General features: G+C 39.2%; 1 protein-coding gene across 2 annotated transcripts in view; it reads left to right on the top strand.

The window, feature by feature from the left end:
- The first annotated feature begins 10,938 nt into the window (after window positions 1-10,938).
- Window positions 10,939-17,865, top strand: part of CRISPLD1 (cysteine rich secretory protein LCCL domain containing 1) — a 36,251-nt gene continuing 29,324 nt past the window's right edge. The window contains exons 1-2 of one of the 2 annotated variants that reach the window (XM_042808654.1): window positions 10,939-11,017; window positions 11,940-12,262. In XM_042808654.1, coding sequence (XP_042664588.1) covers window positions 12,005-12,262 — 258 coding nt within the window. In that variant the 5' untranslated portion in view covers window positions 10,939-11,017; window positions 11,940-12,004. Of the gene's footprint in view, window positions 11,018-11,939; window positions 12,263-17,865 lie in introns of those variants that run through there. The other variant, XM_042808655.1, reaches the window with a different exon arrangement.

Here is a 17,865-nt window from a genome sequence, read left to right as displayed (position 1 = left end):
TAAAGAAACAATATTTATATATGCAAACAAGACAGTTACAGAGGGTAGACTGCAATATTTTCCCCCTCCCCCCCCCTCCTTTTTTTTTGAAGGCAAGGAGTGATTGTGGTGTGAAAATATTGCAGTCTATACCCTCTGTAACTGTCTTGTTTGCATATATAAATATTGTTTCTTTAAGAAAAACAGGTACTGGCACCAATATTAGAATGTATGTTTTAATATTTGTGCTCATACAGATATCAGTCTGTTTAAAGTGAGAAGGCTGGATAACAGGCATACACAGCTGGCACAAAAGGGAAGCTGACCTTTCAGTATTTACCCTGGTGGTGTTTTCAATGGCACTTACCTGGCTGACATTGGCGACACTGCTTTGGAAAGTGCCAATTGACTTTGCAAATCTGAAAGCTTCTTTGCAAGACATTTACTATATGACTTGCTTGAACTTCCTCTTCTGGGGCCCCACATTTTGTAAGCAATTAATTTTTTTTTTATAGCCTAAGTATTCAAAGGAAAAGTCAGTGTTTTGTTGCAAATAATCTGCACTCTGTTAAAGGTGCTATGCCTTCAAAGCAACTCAAATCCTCATGTGCCCCCCTGTTGTAGTTCCTTTAGCTGCGTGGCTTTGCAGATATCTGCAGCTGCTGTGAATGTAGAAGTGGAATTACTGGGTACAAAACATCAGGCTGTGGAAGATCAATTAAATGGGATACTATTAGGAAATAGGAGTTCTCTAATAAACATCTCTGCGTTTTCCAAACACCTGTATACCCATGCCCATGCTGCTGCCAAATATAAGATATAGTAATGCATAATTCATACTACACAAGTAAAAAATGTGGTAAATACATTGTACATCTACTTGGAAAAACGTGTCCAGTTATTTTGAGAGATGGAGTAGGAAATTTCAGAACTGTGAATAGATGGCTACTGAGGAAAAGAGGACTTGGAGTTGCCAGTGTGAGGAGGGTATTGCACATCAGCAAACCTGGTGAGGCAGAATATAATGGACCGGGTCCTGCTGTGAGAGAGTGGGAGTAATAGGCCTGACTATTAGTGGAAGATCACAGCAGAAATGTGGAGGAGAGGGACAGAAGGAAGTGGAGAAGAGAATCTGGTGATTGGATGAAGTCCTTAAATCAACATTGGACACGGTTAAGTTTAAAGAAGAAATGAAGGAAGAACATTTCTTCCTGCTCTGCCTGCAACTGGCAGAACTGCCAGTCTTCATGATTTCCCCTTGATACAACAAAATGTGCTACATGGAACGGTTCCTAAAGCTGTTAGTGCCTCCAAAACAGTCACTGCGTCACAGACTTTTTCCTGATACTGCAAAATAATTTACCCAGTGTTAAGAATGAGTATTTAGAGGTGCTAACAGTCAAGGCTACACACTGAATTGTAAATGACTGGCAAATAAGCTATTAATTAAAATAGAAATTGATTCCATCTTGTGGGATTTAGGGAGAAATAAGATTCTCACAAGGTCTCTTCTGAGTGTTCTTTTAGTACAGCTAAAGGCAGCATTTTAATTTTCAAATAATCCAACCCTATAATTAAAGTTACATTTTTGCCACAAATTTTAAAATATTAATGAAACTTGAATAAGTCTGGCTGAAGTGCTCCAGGGCAAAATATAGAAATATGCTAACGAGCCCCTTCTTCAAAGATCTGCTTATGAAAGATCCATATTCCAACGGACAAAGTTCATGGGTCTAGATGTTCTTTGTAATTCTAATTAAATCTTTCTTTATTAATCATTTTTAAACCATCCTTCCTTTTATGACACGGTAGAATTATATATTTAATTACATTTATCAGGAAATTTAAAGAAAATATAATAACATATAATAATTTTAATTTATTTGTCTTTAAAATTGTGTTGATTTTTTCCAACTAGAATAAGTTGCCATTGAAAACTGAGGTAACATGTAGGATGACATAAATTAATTCTTAATAAATGAATCATAAATGTTCATGCTGGTATAATTTATAAAGACCATTCTTGCACAGCAGGATATGGGCAATTTATTGTGAAGAAGAAGGAATTACTAACAATTTATAACAGAAAAATTAGAATGGTCAGTCCTGCCAAAATAAAATCAGAATTAAATAGCATTATTGATCTTTGAACAGTTTTGTACTGAGTGTTCAACTTATACTATCAGTGTGTGGGGGAAGGTAATTTCACCTGACATTTAAGCTATGAGATTGTGAAACACTAGCACCAACTCAGAATTGTAGTAGCTAAATAATACAAATTATGCTGAATGACTTAAAACTGTCCTGTGCTCTAGACATACTAGCTGTACATAATCTCCAGTATCTCCCTTTTTCCTTTGGCTTCTGGTGTTCCCGGGAACAGCTGCCCCCTAAAATCCTTCCTCTAGGGGAATGACTCTTAGGAATAATAGAAATATGATGCCTCTGCCTGGTTTTGCCCAAATTAAAAAGACATATGATTAAAATGAAGCAAAGCCCAATACATCATTATGTATTTCATGACAGGATCGTTCTTTATTGTTACAGATGTTAGATGTATTGTTTGGCTTAGGCAAAAGTGCTGGATTCACTGGTTCTCTAGGAGAAATGTTGCTGCCAAGAAGCATTCAAAAGTGAGAGTTTGGATGGTGCAAGATTTTATGGATACTGATGCAGATGATTCAGTATTGGTTACCTGAACATGTTTCACAGATGAAGATGCTGTACTAGAGATATAATCAGCCTGGTTTGCCATTTTGTTTCAGTTATAATATGTGAGGAAGTAGACCTGTTCTTTCCCTACGTCTCTCACATTCATCATAGCAAACAGTTAAGTTGTGTGGTGTGGGAACCAGAAGTTGAGTTCAAGATAGAGTTGTAATTACGGTAGTGGATGTCTCAGAGTTAAAATCTGTTTCTTAGAGCTAGATTAATAGAATATACTATCACAGAAAATCCTGAGTTGGAAGGAACCCACAAGAGTCATTGCATCCATATCCTGAATCCACATAAGGCCACCCAAAAATCAAACTCGATGCTTGAGTGCATTGTGCAAACACTTCTTGAACCCCAGCAGCTCAGTGCTGTGTCTACTGCCCTGGGAAAACCTGTATCATATGCATTTCTCCCAGCTCACTAAAAAAAGCTCTGAACTAGGAGGATTATGAGAACCTGTGTTGCTATTTGACGAAGGTACCTCACAGCTCTGGTCATACTAGTACTAGTACTATGTAAATCACAGCAGTTCTCAGCTTGAAGGGACCTGATATCAGCAGGCTGATACTGCTGCTGATTTCATCTGACAATTCTGCTTGAGATTATGCTCTGCCACGATTTACAGAATCACAGAATGGCTTGGGTTGGAAGGGACCTCAAGGATCATCAAGTTCCAACCCCTGCCATTGGCAGGGTCACCAACCTCCAGATCTGCTACTAGACCAGGCTGCCCAGGGCCCCATCCAATCTGGTCTTGAACACCTCCAGGGATGGAGCACCTACTGCATCTCTGGGCAACCTGTTTCAGTACCTCACCATTGTCTCTATGGAGAACTTCCCCTTGACATCTAATCTAAACCTTCCCTCCTTGAGCCTAAAACCATTCCCCCTTGACCCATCCTTACCTACCTGAGTAAAAAGTTGATTCCCCCTACTTACTGCAACTGTGAAGAATATCTACTGCAACTAAAAAATATCTATATTCCCACCTTACTTCAGAAAGTGTAATATACTCTGGAGATGGCTAAATCAAGACATTTCTTTTCCAGAGAAAAGACTGAATTAATAACTCTCAGAGAATCAAACTATAAACAGGATTGTGCCATTAAAATTTATCTGTTAAGCCACAGTAAAATTAAATGCTCTATTCTAACTGGCAGGAATGGGTGCAAACTTCAGTTTCTTCCTCAAATATGCTGTTCCAATAATTCATATAGATAAATTTACAACTAAACAGTCAAAGACATTTTATAAGTACATTCAGTTTAGACTTGGTTTTGTTCAAAACTTCACAAGATGATATCCACTCATCTTGGAGTAAAAGCTGTTTTTGGGGAAAATGTTCAAATGAAGCAAGACTGTGAGCCCAAGAGCAACATGAATTTTGTTAAATTATTCTGTTAAATTATGTGTCTGGAGACAATAAAAGCCACCAGCAAAGTTCCCAGTCCTATTCCAAATCAGTCAGCAGCAAAGAACTTGGAACAAAATGTTTCTGAGAAAGGATGGTAAACACTGTCCTTAAGGCTTGAATTTGTTGCAGATCTATGGGTATATCCACTAAACAAAACAAAACAAAACCAAAAAAATTTAAAAAAAAAAAAAAAAAAAGAGTTCAATGTGTGTCTGTGAGCTTGAAAGACAGGAGAGAATCCACAGGAAAAAATAGACTATTTCTGTGAGAAAGTAACTGCTTTTCATGTCAGCACTTTTTTTTTTTTTTTTTTTTTTTTTTTCAGTCAACAATATACTTTTTGATCCTTAGCAGCTAAGGGGAAAAATTCACTAGTTTTATAATTAAAAGAAAGTTCTACAATTAGAACTATTCCCTGTATTATTCTTCTATAACATATCTTTACAGAAACTTCAATCATGAGATTTTTTTTCTTAACGATAGCTTGCCTTCCTCTCATCCCAGCTCCCCAATGGCTTTAAGCTCTGACATTAGGAAGCATTTCTTTACTGTGTGGGTAATGGAGCACTGGCACAGGTTGCACAGAGAGGCTGTGAGGTCTCCTCCTTGGAGATCTCCAGAAGCTGTCTGGGCATGGCCCTAGGCACCCTGCTCTGAGTGTCACTGCTTGAGCAGTGATTGGGCTAGATGTCTTCCAAGACCCCTGACAACCTCAACCATCTGCGATCCTGTGGTTCAGTGATTTCTCCATTGGTTGAAGTCCTTTTTGGATTTCATATTAGTTGCAGAATGTTAATGGATGATAAATTTTATTTATTGTTGATCTCAAACAAAATAAAGCTGAAAAAATAAACTGTACTTAATCTCAATTATAAACAAAGTAAAAGCTCCCCTAAGTAGAAATAATTACTTCCAATCATTGTGAACAGGCAAAAAAGGAATATTTTTCAAAATAATGCCACGATACAATCGTATTTCAGTCCTCATGCAATCACTGCATTCACATTTTAAAATGAAAACTTTTAAACTGGTAACATAAAAGTAAAATGTTCATGCTATTTATTTCTAACTTATAAAAGTTACATTCAAATAATTGTTATTTTATGTGTCTTTAAAATCCAACTGAAATTTGATTCATTTACTGTCATGAGCAACTGTGGTTACTTTTGAGTCACTTAGGAGAAATAGCCAGTGAAGACAGTACAGAAAAACATTTTTGCTGATTTTGCTTTCCATCATAGTGATGGAGATAATCCATGATAATAGTTATGGTTCCTTTTCCCAAAGGTAAATAACATTGAAACATTATGAATGTCTTTGTTAAGTGCTGATCTTTTAAATAATCTTCAGGCTCCTCTGAGAGACAGTCGGGAACCATGATCTTTGTGAATTCTGATGGTAAACTACCAAACAGCATGTTGTGAAAACTGTGCTGAGGAGCGCATAGTAATGCTTGTTCATAAAAGGAAATGGTTTGCAATGCCACCTTGTACAACGGAAAGCGCTTAGGCACTTGTCTAATTTCTGATAGATTATGTGGGATGTTTATGCATCTTTTTACCCTGGTAAATATGGCCATAGGGAAGCTATGTCCTGTTGTTTTTTGCTTAGTTCTGCCTCTCGATCACTATTAAAGCTGTCCTCAACAATGGATTTGGCTGAGACATTTTCAGTTGAAGAAAATGTTGCAACATTAGAATAATTTTATTTTGGATGAAGGTTTCCCACCACACACAGAACAGGTAATTATCACCATGTGTCCTCTCTTTACTTCTTTCACTGTCCTTTCCTTTTGTGACATGTTTTTAAACCTGCTCAAGAAAAACTCAAAACCAGTAGGGGCACTTTAGGCAAAAGCTAAAAGTCAGGATTTGAGCATATCCCAACAAAGAAGCACTGCCCTGCATCAAGCAGTGACTGAAATTTAAAAATTGGTCTCCTACCTTACAGACTTATCTGATGAAACGTCTCATGCTTTGCTATTTTTGTGGAAGTCTGAAGACAATTACCACACGATGAGCACAAGTAGTCATGGTATCTAAAGAGGCAGGCTTGATTTGAAATAGCAACATTTGTTGTTCATGTGACACCACGGCATCAAATAGAGAACCAGAAGGTATATTAGCCAAAGATGTTTAAAATCAAAAGAAAGATGGTCTGGGTTTTGAGTCTTCCTTTCGTTTTTAAGTAAAAGCCCAGCTTTTATAATTCAGAAGATTTGTAAACGTGCATTATATGTAGTAGAGCCTTTCTCGCTTTCTTTCTTACTTGGTGATGCCACTTTTTCTTAATCAAATTATCCACACTTAAGGACCGTGTATATATTTTCTGTTAGAAAAACATTGATGATGAAGTAAAATATCTCTCATCCAATCCTTTGTTTACTTACAAAGACTGCTGGAATTCTGTCTCCTCAAATCCAGAAAGGCTCAAAGAGCAGAAGATATTCGTCCCTTCAAAACTGAAAGGATTTTAGACAAAGTCTGTGCTAAAAATATTCTCTTCCAAGGTTTCTTCAGTGCTTATTCTTATTGCTTGTCCAGCGTGTAGCTGGGGCACTCTTACGATTTTTTTTTTTTTAAATTCATTTCTTCTGCAGCTATTTAAAAAATAGTTACTCACACAGTCTGCATACATTCCTGTTTGCATGTGCCTTTGGGAAAGGAAGATGGTTAGTTTTAGTTTCAGGAGATGTAATGGTGCATAACTGATTATTACAACAATTTCAAATTACAGATGATAGTTACACCCACAGTGTTGGAGGTTTAAACCAATCCAGAATAAGGCAAATGGAAAAAATGATCTCCCATAAACTGATCAAGACAAGAGATTCAGGCAATTGCATTTATATATGAACAAAATTAGTGGATAGGCCCAAATCCCATTTTTCAAAGTCACAACACTTTTATGTGGTCACAAATCATACAGCCATAAATCAAATACAAAGGGCACGGTCACAAAGTGTAAAGGGTTTATTCACTTACTGATAAATTAGCTGAAAAAAAAAAAAAAAATCAATTTCAATGAGAACATTTCTCTTTTGATATTAGTATTTAATTCATTTAAAAACCTGCATTATAATAATATGATAAGATTCTCAATCTGACAAAGACCAAATATGAACAAGTGCTTTCTATACAGTGTGATGAACACAGAGAATGAAAGATGTTTGATACATGTTATATATATAAAGTTCAGCAATTGTCCAGTGCTGATGATGTACATCAGTCCAGTGCTGATGATGTACATCAAGGACAGCTACTAAACTTCCCAATGACTAAAGGGAACTCCATAAATATCATCATTCCCATAGATTTTTTTAATTTTTTTTTCAGTTTCTTGGCTATGATAATATTCATAATCAGCTATAACTCTTAACTTCTGCTGCTTTCTAATGATACACCACTTGTACCTGTATAAAGAGTAAATGTCTTGTTATGAATGACATAGAGGTGAGATAAAGAAATGCAAGGCACATATGGAACTGAACATAGCAAGGGATATGAAAAATAGCAAGAAGGGATTCTATGGGTACATTGGTTAGAAAAGAAAGATCAAGCAGTGTGTACTCCCTCTGATAAATAAGAAGGGAGAACTGGAAACAGACATGGAAAAGACTGAGGTACTCAAGTTTTTTGCCTCAGTCTTCACTGGAAGTCAGTCCCATATCTTTCAAGTACCTGAACATCTAGGTGGAAGGTGAGGGAGCAAATCCCTCCTACTATAAGCAAAGAGCAAGCCTGAGACCACCTGTTAAGGCTGGATGTGTACAAGTCTAAAGGGACTATTGACCTGCATCCCAAGCTCCTGAAGTAAACGGCTGATGAAGTTGGAGACTGGAAGAAAGGGAAACATCACTCTTATTTTTAAGAAAGGTAGAAAAGAAGACCTGGGGAGCTACAGGCCACTGAACCTCATGTCTGTGCCTGGGAAGATCATGGAACAGATCTTCCTGGAAACCATGTTAAGGCACATGCAAAGAATGTAGGTGATTCAACAAAGCCAGCACAACTTTACCAAGGGAAGATCATGCCTGACCAATCAAGTGGCTTTCTACAAGGGAGTGACAGCATCAGTAGACAAATGAATCATGTTGTTTACCTGGACTTCTGAAAGGCCTTTTATATGGTCCCACACCACATTCTTATCTCTAAATTGGAAACATATGAATTTGAAGGGTGGACTGTTTGATGGATAAGGAATTGGATGAATGGAGTTATGGCTCTATGTCCAAGTGGAGGCTGATGATGAGTGGTGTCCCTCAGGGTTCTGTCTTGGGACTAATGTTCTTCAAAATCTTTATCAACAGCCTAGAGAGCAGGATTGGGTGTATCATCAGGAAGTTCACTGATGACAATAAGCTGCGTGGTATTGTTGAAACAACAGAAGGAAGAGATCCATCCAAAGGGATCTTGACAAGGTGAAAAAATGAGATTATATGAACCTAATGAGATTCAGTGGGTCTAAGTGCAAGGTGCACTTGGGTCAGGACAATCCTGGAAATATGTACAGACTGGGAGAAGAACTCATTGAGAGCAACCCTGCCAGGAAGGATTTGGGAATTACAGTGGATGAAAAGCTTGCCATGGACCTGCAGGTCCAGAGGACAGCCAAAAGATGATCAGAGGACTCAAATACTTCTCCTGTGATGGAAGGTTGAGGTACCTGGGCTTGATCAGCTGGGAGAAGTGAATTGTGGCTATCTAGTATTTAATAGGAGCTTATGTACAAAATGAAGACCAGCTTTTTACTTGATCTGACAGTAATAGGACAGGGGTGAAGTTTTAAAATAAAGGAGGGGAGATGTAGATGTTAGGAAGAAATCCTTTATTCAACAGATGATGAGGCACTGGAACAGGTTGTCCAGAGAAGTTGTGGAAGCCCCATCCCTGGAGGTGTATAAGGCCAGGTTGGATGGGGCTCTGGGCAGCCGTATCTAGTGATAAGCAGCCCTGTCCACAGCAGGAAGTTTGGAACTTGATCATAGAATCATTGAATTCTTAGAGTTGAAAGGGACCTGTAAGGATCATGTAGTCTAACTCCTCTGCAATGAAAAGGGACAAGCACAGGTTACCCAGGTTACCCAGGGCTTGATCCAGACTCTCCTTGAAAGTCTCCATGGATGGGGCATCAACCACATCTCTAGGCAACCTGTTCCAGTGGCTCACTATCCTAACTGTAAAACACTTTTTCCTTATATCCAACCTAAATCTACACTGTTTGAGCTTGAAGCCATTTCTCCTTGTTCTATCACCCCAGGCACTGCTAAAGAGTCTGTCCCCCTCTTTCCTGTAGCTTCCCTTTAGGTATTGAAAGGCCACTGTTAGGTCATCTCAGAGCCTTTTCTTCTCTAAGCTCAACAGCCCAGCTCTTTCAGCTTGTTCTCATAGGACAGGTATTCTACCCCTTTGGTAATTTCTGCAGCCCTCCTCTGGATGAGCTCCAACAATTCCATATCTCTTCTGTACTAAGGAGTCCACATCTGGGCATAGTACTCCAGGTAAGGCCTCACAGCAGAGCAGAGGGGCAGGATCACTTTCCTTGACCTGCTGGCCATGCTTTTTTAGATTAGATGATTTTTAAAGTCTCTTCCAAACCAAGTATTGGTCTTTGGACATTTTTGTAACTACATCAAATTAGATGAATAAGACATGACTACTACAAAAAATCCAGATCTGATGTGCAGACTCTATGAAGTTCTGATCCATATCTCAGCTCTGAAAAAAAATATCATAGAGAGCAACCAATATGGGTCATAATGTTTTTATATATTGTGGTACATAAGTAGCAGAGTACTCATAGAAGCTTGTAAAACAGGTTACATTCAAAGTTTTTAAGGAAATTCTAACTAAAAGTGAGAAAGAGAGGGTACAGTAAGAAGCAGTGTGTTCCTTGCACATTATTGTTTCTCTTGGGCCCAAGAAATTTGGAAGCATTTATGGAGCCAGTCTGAAGCCAGCTGGATTCTGATGAATTTTAACCTCAGCCTCCCAATAGCTGAAAACGAAAATACAGAAAACCTTTGCAAGCTGGTATAGCAGTACTGTGAAGACTGGAAGCTGGTCAATCCCACTGTTAGCTCAGGGCACCAAATCATACTAAATAAGTGAAACATTGTCTCTAGTGGTTTGGATAAAAAATAGTAACCAAGCTACAGGACTTTGATGTAAGTATAATTCAAAAGTTCACCTCTGATACCTAGTTTCGCTGGAAAATATACTTGTTACAAGCTTCTTTCCTGTAGCTTTGTGCTACATAGTACGTATAGCAAATAGCGTTCTACTTTGCGAAGCCAAGGTTCGAGCAGCTGCTCTGAATCCGCTGTTCAAAATTCCTGCCCTGATACCTCTTGCTGCATTCACACGGTCTGGGCTTTTGGGAGCTGAACACCCAGCTTTTTGGCTTTGCTGAAGCCATCCGACCGCTCAGCATCCTCTCAGCTGCCCACGGGTGGAGGTGGCGGGGGAGTAGGGCCCTCTCTCGACCTCTTCTGGGGCACTACTTTGGTAGGAGCAAGGCCAGCGTCTGGCAGACGGCAGAGCTCGCGGCCGTCCAGGTGAGGACGGGCGGTGCGGTGAGCGGGGGGCGGCCGCGGAGCCCGGAACCCGGAGCGCGGATCGCGGCCCGCCCCCGGGGTGCCGGGAGGGGTGGCCGCCTCACGTCACCGCCGCCCGCGATAAATGCCCGGCGAGGCGGGAGTCGGGAGGAAGAAGCGTGGAGCTCCCAGGGGCGGCGGCGCTTTGGGCAACATCCACCCCTCGCCGGCACAACTCGTTCGCAACCCGGCAACCACCGCTGGGGCGAGGCTGTGCCCGGGCCCTCCTTCCCAGCCCCCCGAGCCCGGCGCGGGCCTGGCGAGGCGGCGGAGCGAAGCTGGCTGCGGAGAGAGGAGGCAGCCGCCGCCGGAGGGTAAGGGCAGCGTCCAGCCCGGGGGCGGAGGCACTGTTCGGGAGGGGGCCGCTCCCCGCGGGCCGCAGGGCAGGGCCGGGACGCGGCTCCGTGGCTGCCGCTCGGCTTTGGGAGAGCCCCGCGCTGCTCCTCCGCCTCTTTTTGTTGTGCTCCCAGCGGCGGGTCCGGCTCGGGCGGTGGCGGGATTCACGCTTTTTTCCCATGGGGGAGGGGGGCACCGTAGTTTTCCTCCTCCTGAGCATCGCTCAGTCAAGTAACAGGCGGCGTTGGCATGTTGCGTTCTTGATGCAGCAGTACTTTTTCAAGCGTTGTCGGTGTTCTTTTTTTTGTTTGTTTGTTTGTTTTTTGTAGTTGTTGTTGTTTTCGGTGAATGGGATGACCCCCATCTCCCCCCATTCTCTTGCCAGAGCTGAGTAACTTTAGTTCTATTAGGTATTTGGAAATCATAAAATAAAAGCTTTCATCGGAGTCTTATTTTGAAATGCATCAAGAAGGGATATTTTGTATCTACTCCGCTGTGTTTCTCATTTAACATTTTGAAATTGAATGTGGTTTTTTTTTTTTTTTTTTATAAATTCCAATACTAGGAAAATTATCTGCAGCTAATCTTCCTCTATGTCTGGCTTCTGTTAAGTAGCTGCAGAAAGCATGCTTTCTTGCATGCAGACACTAAAATGTGCATGCCAGAGTGTATACAAAAGCACTTGGACAACTGAAGTTCACAAACTTGAAGATAAGTGATCTTTCCAAACAGCAGCTTGTATTTATTAGTGTATATAACACACAGCATTCTTGCTTCTCCCTCTTAATCGACAGTGGCCAACTCTGTATACACTACAGTTTGACTTTTTTTGCTTAATGAATTCATACAGACCAGTGCTTCAACCTCCAAATTACATTACTCTCTCTTATGCGTTTGCAGCCAACAGACCTGGAAAAAAGACTTTGTCTTGGAGCTAACTCCTGAGCATTCTGAGATCATTCATCATGAAGTATGTAGTGCAGGAATGGCTCAGAGTAACTACCTTGCTATTCATAGCTCAAGCAGTTTCTGCAATGGTTCTTCCCAATGCCACGCTCTTAGAGGAACTTTTGGAAAAATACATGGATGAAGATGGTGAGTGGTGGATCGCCAAGCAGAGAGGGAAAAGGGCTATCACAGACAGTGATATGCAAAGTATCTTGGATCTTCATAATAAGTTACGGGGTCAGGTGTATCCACCAGCTTCCAATATGGAATATATGGTAAGGAAAAACTGATAGCCACGTGCAGAAAGAAATGTTCTTTAGAGTAGTTACTGTCACTTTATAAAGCAGCATAATTTCAGTCATAGCTTGCCTGATTTCTTCTTACAAATGCTTGTTTTTGTCTCTCTCTCTCTCTTTTTTTTTTTTTTTTTTTTTAACTTTGTACAGGGGTGAACTTTGAGTTAAAAATGCTTTGTATGTATCTTGTATTTTATTGATATTAATAGGTTTAATCTCTCATATCTCCTTTATTTAATTTAAGAGGCAATTCCTTCGGATCAGGGGCCAATTTCCAAAATTGCATTATTCAGAATAGTTGATTGTGGCCTATGAAGTTACCATCTGAGAAGAGCACTGAACTATGGAGCTTCAAAATAACATGGATTCTCTCCCACGCTTCTAGGTTGGATGCAATTTCTGAGCAAAAAGAGGCTCCTATAAAGTCTTCTGTTTGAGTTGACATGTGCTGGAGTTCTGTATGTTCCCATGTCTAACAGATTAATAATGTAATACATAATTTCTATATTTTAATCTGTCTTCTGTAAAATATACAGACATATAGAAGTCTGTCTATTTTAGTTTGTTTGTAGATATAAATCTGCCATGTTTATGAGCTTAAATTTCATGCCGTAGTTCAACACTGTCTATTTCTCTTGTTGATTAGATCAAACTAGGTTATTGGAGCTTTTAACAAGAATTACATTTTCCTCCATAGTCTTGTTCTTGCAGAAGCACCCAAATCTTACTCCTATATCTATAATGTGTATTATTTGTCTGACCCTTCATCAGAGGAAGTGTTACTGAGTTGTTAACACCAAACATTGCACCAAATACAACACTTTTCATTGTGAGTTTATGACAAAGGATCATGTTAGCGTATCTCAGGACTTAAATATCTTTCTGAGCTTGGAGCTATGTCTCTATTAGCTTGGAGCTATGATTGAACTGAGAATGTATGTGTCATAGAGAAACCGTGTTTGCTTAAGTCATCAATAAAGGTAGTTTAACTTGAATGTACTATATGAATTTTATTATATTAAGCTATGCAGATTCAAAGAATTAGTTACTACATTCTGTCTCCAAACAAAAAGAGGATTGTATCTTAAACCTCTTTAGTTCTTTCAGTTACTGTTGTCTGCACATACCCTTAAACTTTGAGGGCTTTTTTTTTTCAAACTTTTCAGTAATATGCATTACATTTTTTATCTCTAAAAATGAAGGTTGATTTTTTTTTTTTTTTTCTTTCTTTTTTTTTTTCTTTTTTTCTGGGAAACTTTTTTAAAGTAGTCAAGCCTTCTTTCTGTAAAATGACACTAGGAAAGTCTATTAAGTTAGAGAAGATAAAAGGTCTGTAACCGGTTGAACTAAGGAATGGAGATGTGTTCAGGTGCAGGAAGCTATGAGAAGGATCTGGAACTAGGCTGAGTGTCTGGGGAGGTACTGAGGAGTTGCCAGCAGAGAGGGAAAGAAAATTTGATGAGTACATGCGGTTAGGAGAAGAGCTGGGTCTCTCAGGGTGGAGAAAAACTGAGAAATCAGAGCTTAGAGGAGGAGGTTTTGAGACTGCTAAGAGGCTACTGGAAAGTCTGAGCCTGGGATTGTTTGAGAAGGGAGGTTGTAGCTGGAGGAAGCAAGCAGAAGCAAAGATGGTGAACCAAGAGGATGGTTTAGGAAAGAACACATCTACTGCTTGAGAAGAAGAAGGTAGTGACTGAATTTGTGAATGCTGGAAGATACATTTTGTGATACAGTTTATGACTGACTGTCTACCTTGTTTTCTACATAAGATGTCATAAAGGCTGTTCTGCTTCTTAATAGCTCAAAAAATTGGGTACAAAATTGGAAATGAGATGGGTAGCCCCAGATTGAACTGTGAGTAGCTGTAAAGGAACCTTGTTTTGTCCCCCACTTAAAGGGAAAACAACAACAAAAAAATCTTGGGAAACCTAATGTCCAGTCATTATTATAGAGCATATAGGCAAAAGATAAACTTAGAGGCAAAGTCCATTCTCTCATAACTTCTGACAGATACTGTAGCTGTATATTTATTAGTGCTTTTCTCTTGTCCATGATTGAATATAGGCAGATACATGTTTTTACACCTTAATAAACACTTTACTTTTCTGGACACATACTAAGGTATGTACCATTGTGGCCTTTCCAGACAAAGAGATAAACACTCTTAGATCTGGTTTCAGAAGCTTTTGTGACCTCTGGGTCAGTTCTCTGAATCATAGAAAGGTCAAGGAGTCAATTATGAATGGAATTATAACTGCATTTGCTTTTTTTTTTTTTTTTTTTTTTTTTTTTTTTTTTTTGTTAATAAAGGATGGATGGTGTTGAGAATCTTAAAAGTAATTTTAAAAAGATCTTTGCAATATGATTAAGATATGTGAGGCCTTACAAAGGCAAGTTCAAAAATCCCTCTAATTGTTTTCCTGATATTTAGTGAGCTAGAGAAGTACAGCTGAAATATTTTTGTCTACTTTTGGAGTGCTTTATTAGTATAAAACTCCTGGCAGAAACCTTCCTGCTGTGGGCACAGCCATGTCAGTATGAGCAGCCCTTTGTACTAGTACAGTCCTTCTTTGAAAACAGGGCTGGCTCTACTGGTGAAAATGAAGTATTGACAGTGTACAGAATCTGAGAGGAGATGGTGAAGGTTCAGGTGCCTCACTCATATGCCTATTTCTCTCTAAGTCTGTTGTAGAGCTTAAAATCTTCAAGTGTGTTTGGAGCTGGGAAAAAATATGTGGGAGCTATCTTCTCTCATTACACAATTCATATTTTTCAATTATGCTAAACTAACAGTCAGCTTTACCTGAAAATGCCTCTGTCCTGCTCTTGCCACTGATACATATCTGAGTTGATGATGAGATTGGTTTAACTGATTAAAGAATCAGAAACATGCCCCTCTTTCTTCCCTCTTTCTTCCCTCTTTCTTCCCTCTTTCTTCCCTCTTTCTTCCCTCTTTCTTCCCTCTTTCTTCCCTTTCTTCCTTTCATTCCCAGTAGTTTTAATTTTATGCCAGTTTGAGTTTCGAATTCCCTACATGTCTGAATCAGATGAGTAGTAGTGCTGATAAAAGAAGATGGTGGGAATGAATAGTTAAGGACTGGGAGAAATGAGGAACTGCAGTTTATGCAGAAGCGTTGATCTGTACCCTGATAGCCATATCAGCCATATCTTTGAGAGAACTGCAGGACCAACACTTTTTTTTTTTTTTGAGTTGTGCAGAGGAGAAAAAGTTTTTACACTAACGTACTTTTGTATAATGTATTCAGCAGGTAGATGATACAGCATGAAGACCGAAAAGAATAAACCATGGCATTAATGTCTCATGTCATGCAGAGCATTGCAGTTTTGATTTAGCCTCCGTGACAGACACATGTAGTGATAGAAAATAGTATGGTGCTATTGTAGTACAGATTTCTGTAGTTCTTTGGCATGACATTGACTTCCCTTGTATTAGAGGATGAGCTTCAGCATGTAAGATCTAGATTTCCTTAAGGAAAAAAAAGGGTTGAATTACTGGTTTTCTGTACAGCTGTAAACTTTACCCTTTTGCCTTGTAAAAGAAAAAGGGTATGAGATTATCACAGTTCAGTGACCCAAAGTTACTAACAGCAGCAAAGGTTAGTGGCTATGTGTAATAAACAGAATATTCTCATGGCTGTCTGGCTGAACTAAACGGATGAAAAGTTCATCTTCCCACATAATTGGCTCTGGTGGTGAGCTGTAGGGGATTCCTAGGGTAAGAGGATAAGAGTAGAGAATGGAAACAGAGAAACTTCTGCAATGAAAACTCCCAGCTTTGAGCAAACAGCAGCTTAGGGACTTTCTAAATCGGCACTTTGTTTTATTTTTCTACCAGTAATTCCAGAAGGAACTCTTTTCTATGAATCTAAATGCTTGAATCTACATATATCTTTGTGATAAAAAGTTGCAGAGCTCTCCACATAGTCGTATGCTACATTAACTGTTACTGTGGTTATGTTTTTCCTTTAAACTGGATCTTTTTTTCTTTATCTCATCTATTTCATTATAGCTTTTTTTTCTTCATTTTTTTAACAACTTAGTGAGAGATTTTGCAAAAAAGACTTAACTACTTTTTTATTTATTTATTTATTTATTTATTTATTTAAATCTTTATGATGCTTTCAAAGAAGTCTGATAGATTGATAGATTTGGGAGCAGCTTGTATTATCCAGGTATTTATTTTACGACTTAGCCTATCAAATCATCCAAGTAGAAGTCAGTTTCCGGTCTGCAGTTTCTCAGAATCCATTGGAAGCATTTTAAAAGATTAGCACCCACATACTGTATTTTGTTAATGAGGCCATTTTGGAAGAGAATTTGTTGCACTACACAGTAATTCATCAATTCAGCAATTTCATAATTAAGTTCCTCCGAATTCATGAATGATACTATCTAGGTCTTGCAACTTGATAGCGTTAAAGTAGCAATTTCCTTTTTTTTTTTTTTTCTTCCTTATTTCTTTTCATTGCTTAATTCTGGTGTAGGTGCACCTTCTGTTTCTTTCTCTGTATAGAAAGTTTCTGGTGTGGGGACTTGCCTAAGCTCCCGTGTAGGGAACAGCAACCCGACATATTCAGTTGCCTCCTCTGCAGTGGCTGCAGATGATCTTATGATTGCACGCTAGATCATTCTTTCCTAGAGCTCTTCCTTCAGCACTGAGACCTTTTGAATTGTTAGTATTGCAGCTTGATAGTAGGAAAAAAAGTCTTGAGGTAATGGTGAACAGCTTGCTATGAAAACATACAGCAACTCCATACTCTATGGATGTTTATCCTTTTGTATACAGTAAACAAGTGCTTCCTAATACAGAAAGGAGTGAAGACCTTTTTTCTTCATGACGTGTGCAAGGATTAACAGCACTGCTAGGAGAGCTGTGAGAGAAGACGTTTCTGTGCTAATATTCCAAGGCTCCCGAGCTGAAATTAGATGATGCTTTCAATATTTCCTATCCTGAGCCATTGACCCAGTATGGCCTTCTCATCAGTCACTTGGGGTAACTGTGGAAAAAATGTCTGTAGTAGTACAGGGAACTAAAGCAAACTTCTGATGGCAGTTGTAAGTCTGACCAGAACAGTGCCATAGTGAGGCTTTTCTGCTCTGAGGCTGGTCTGTGCTTTGCTGTCTGTTACTGCCCAGCATCCCTTGGCACAGACCTGCTGTTTAAGACAAAAATGGAAAATGCCATGATTTCTCATACACTTGCCAGTGTATGCAATAGCCTTGGAATATATAAGGCAACACATCTTTTTCTCTCCTTGTTTGGTAAATTGACTTTAGACAGACTTCTGCACTCTCCTGTCATCTTTTTTTATCAACCTTCCTAGGTTGATAGCAAAGTATTTCAACCTGGTGTTTCTTGGCACCTTGCCACACACTGCAATTTGTAATCAAAATAATTAGGAATATCAGTGTTTTCTAGGCTTCTTATTTAATTATTTTTAGTCTTCTTTTGTCCACATCCTGCCATTACCTGTTAGGGATGTCATCACAAAGCCCCTGCCTCCTGTCTTGATTTTCAGATTTCTTTTTGTTTGTTTGTTTGTTTGTTTGTTTCTGCAAAC

The sequence above is a fragment of the Centrocercus urophasianus genome, unplaced genomic scaffold (genome assembly GCF_019232065.1).
Source record: "Centrocercus urophasianus isolate 14NV4802_14NV808 unplaced genomic scaffold, USGS_Curo_1.0 seq_11, whole genome shotgun sequence".
NCBI lineage: Eukaryota > Metazoa > Chordata > Aves > Galliformes > Phasianidae > Centrocercus > Centrocercus urophasianus.
Note: the sequence above shows the minus strand (reverse complement) of the source record. Positions and strands in the feature narration are given on the sequence as shown.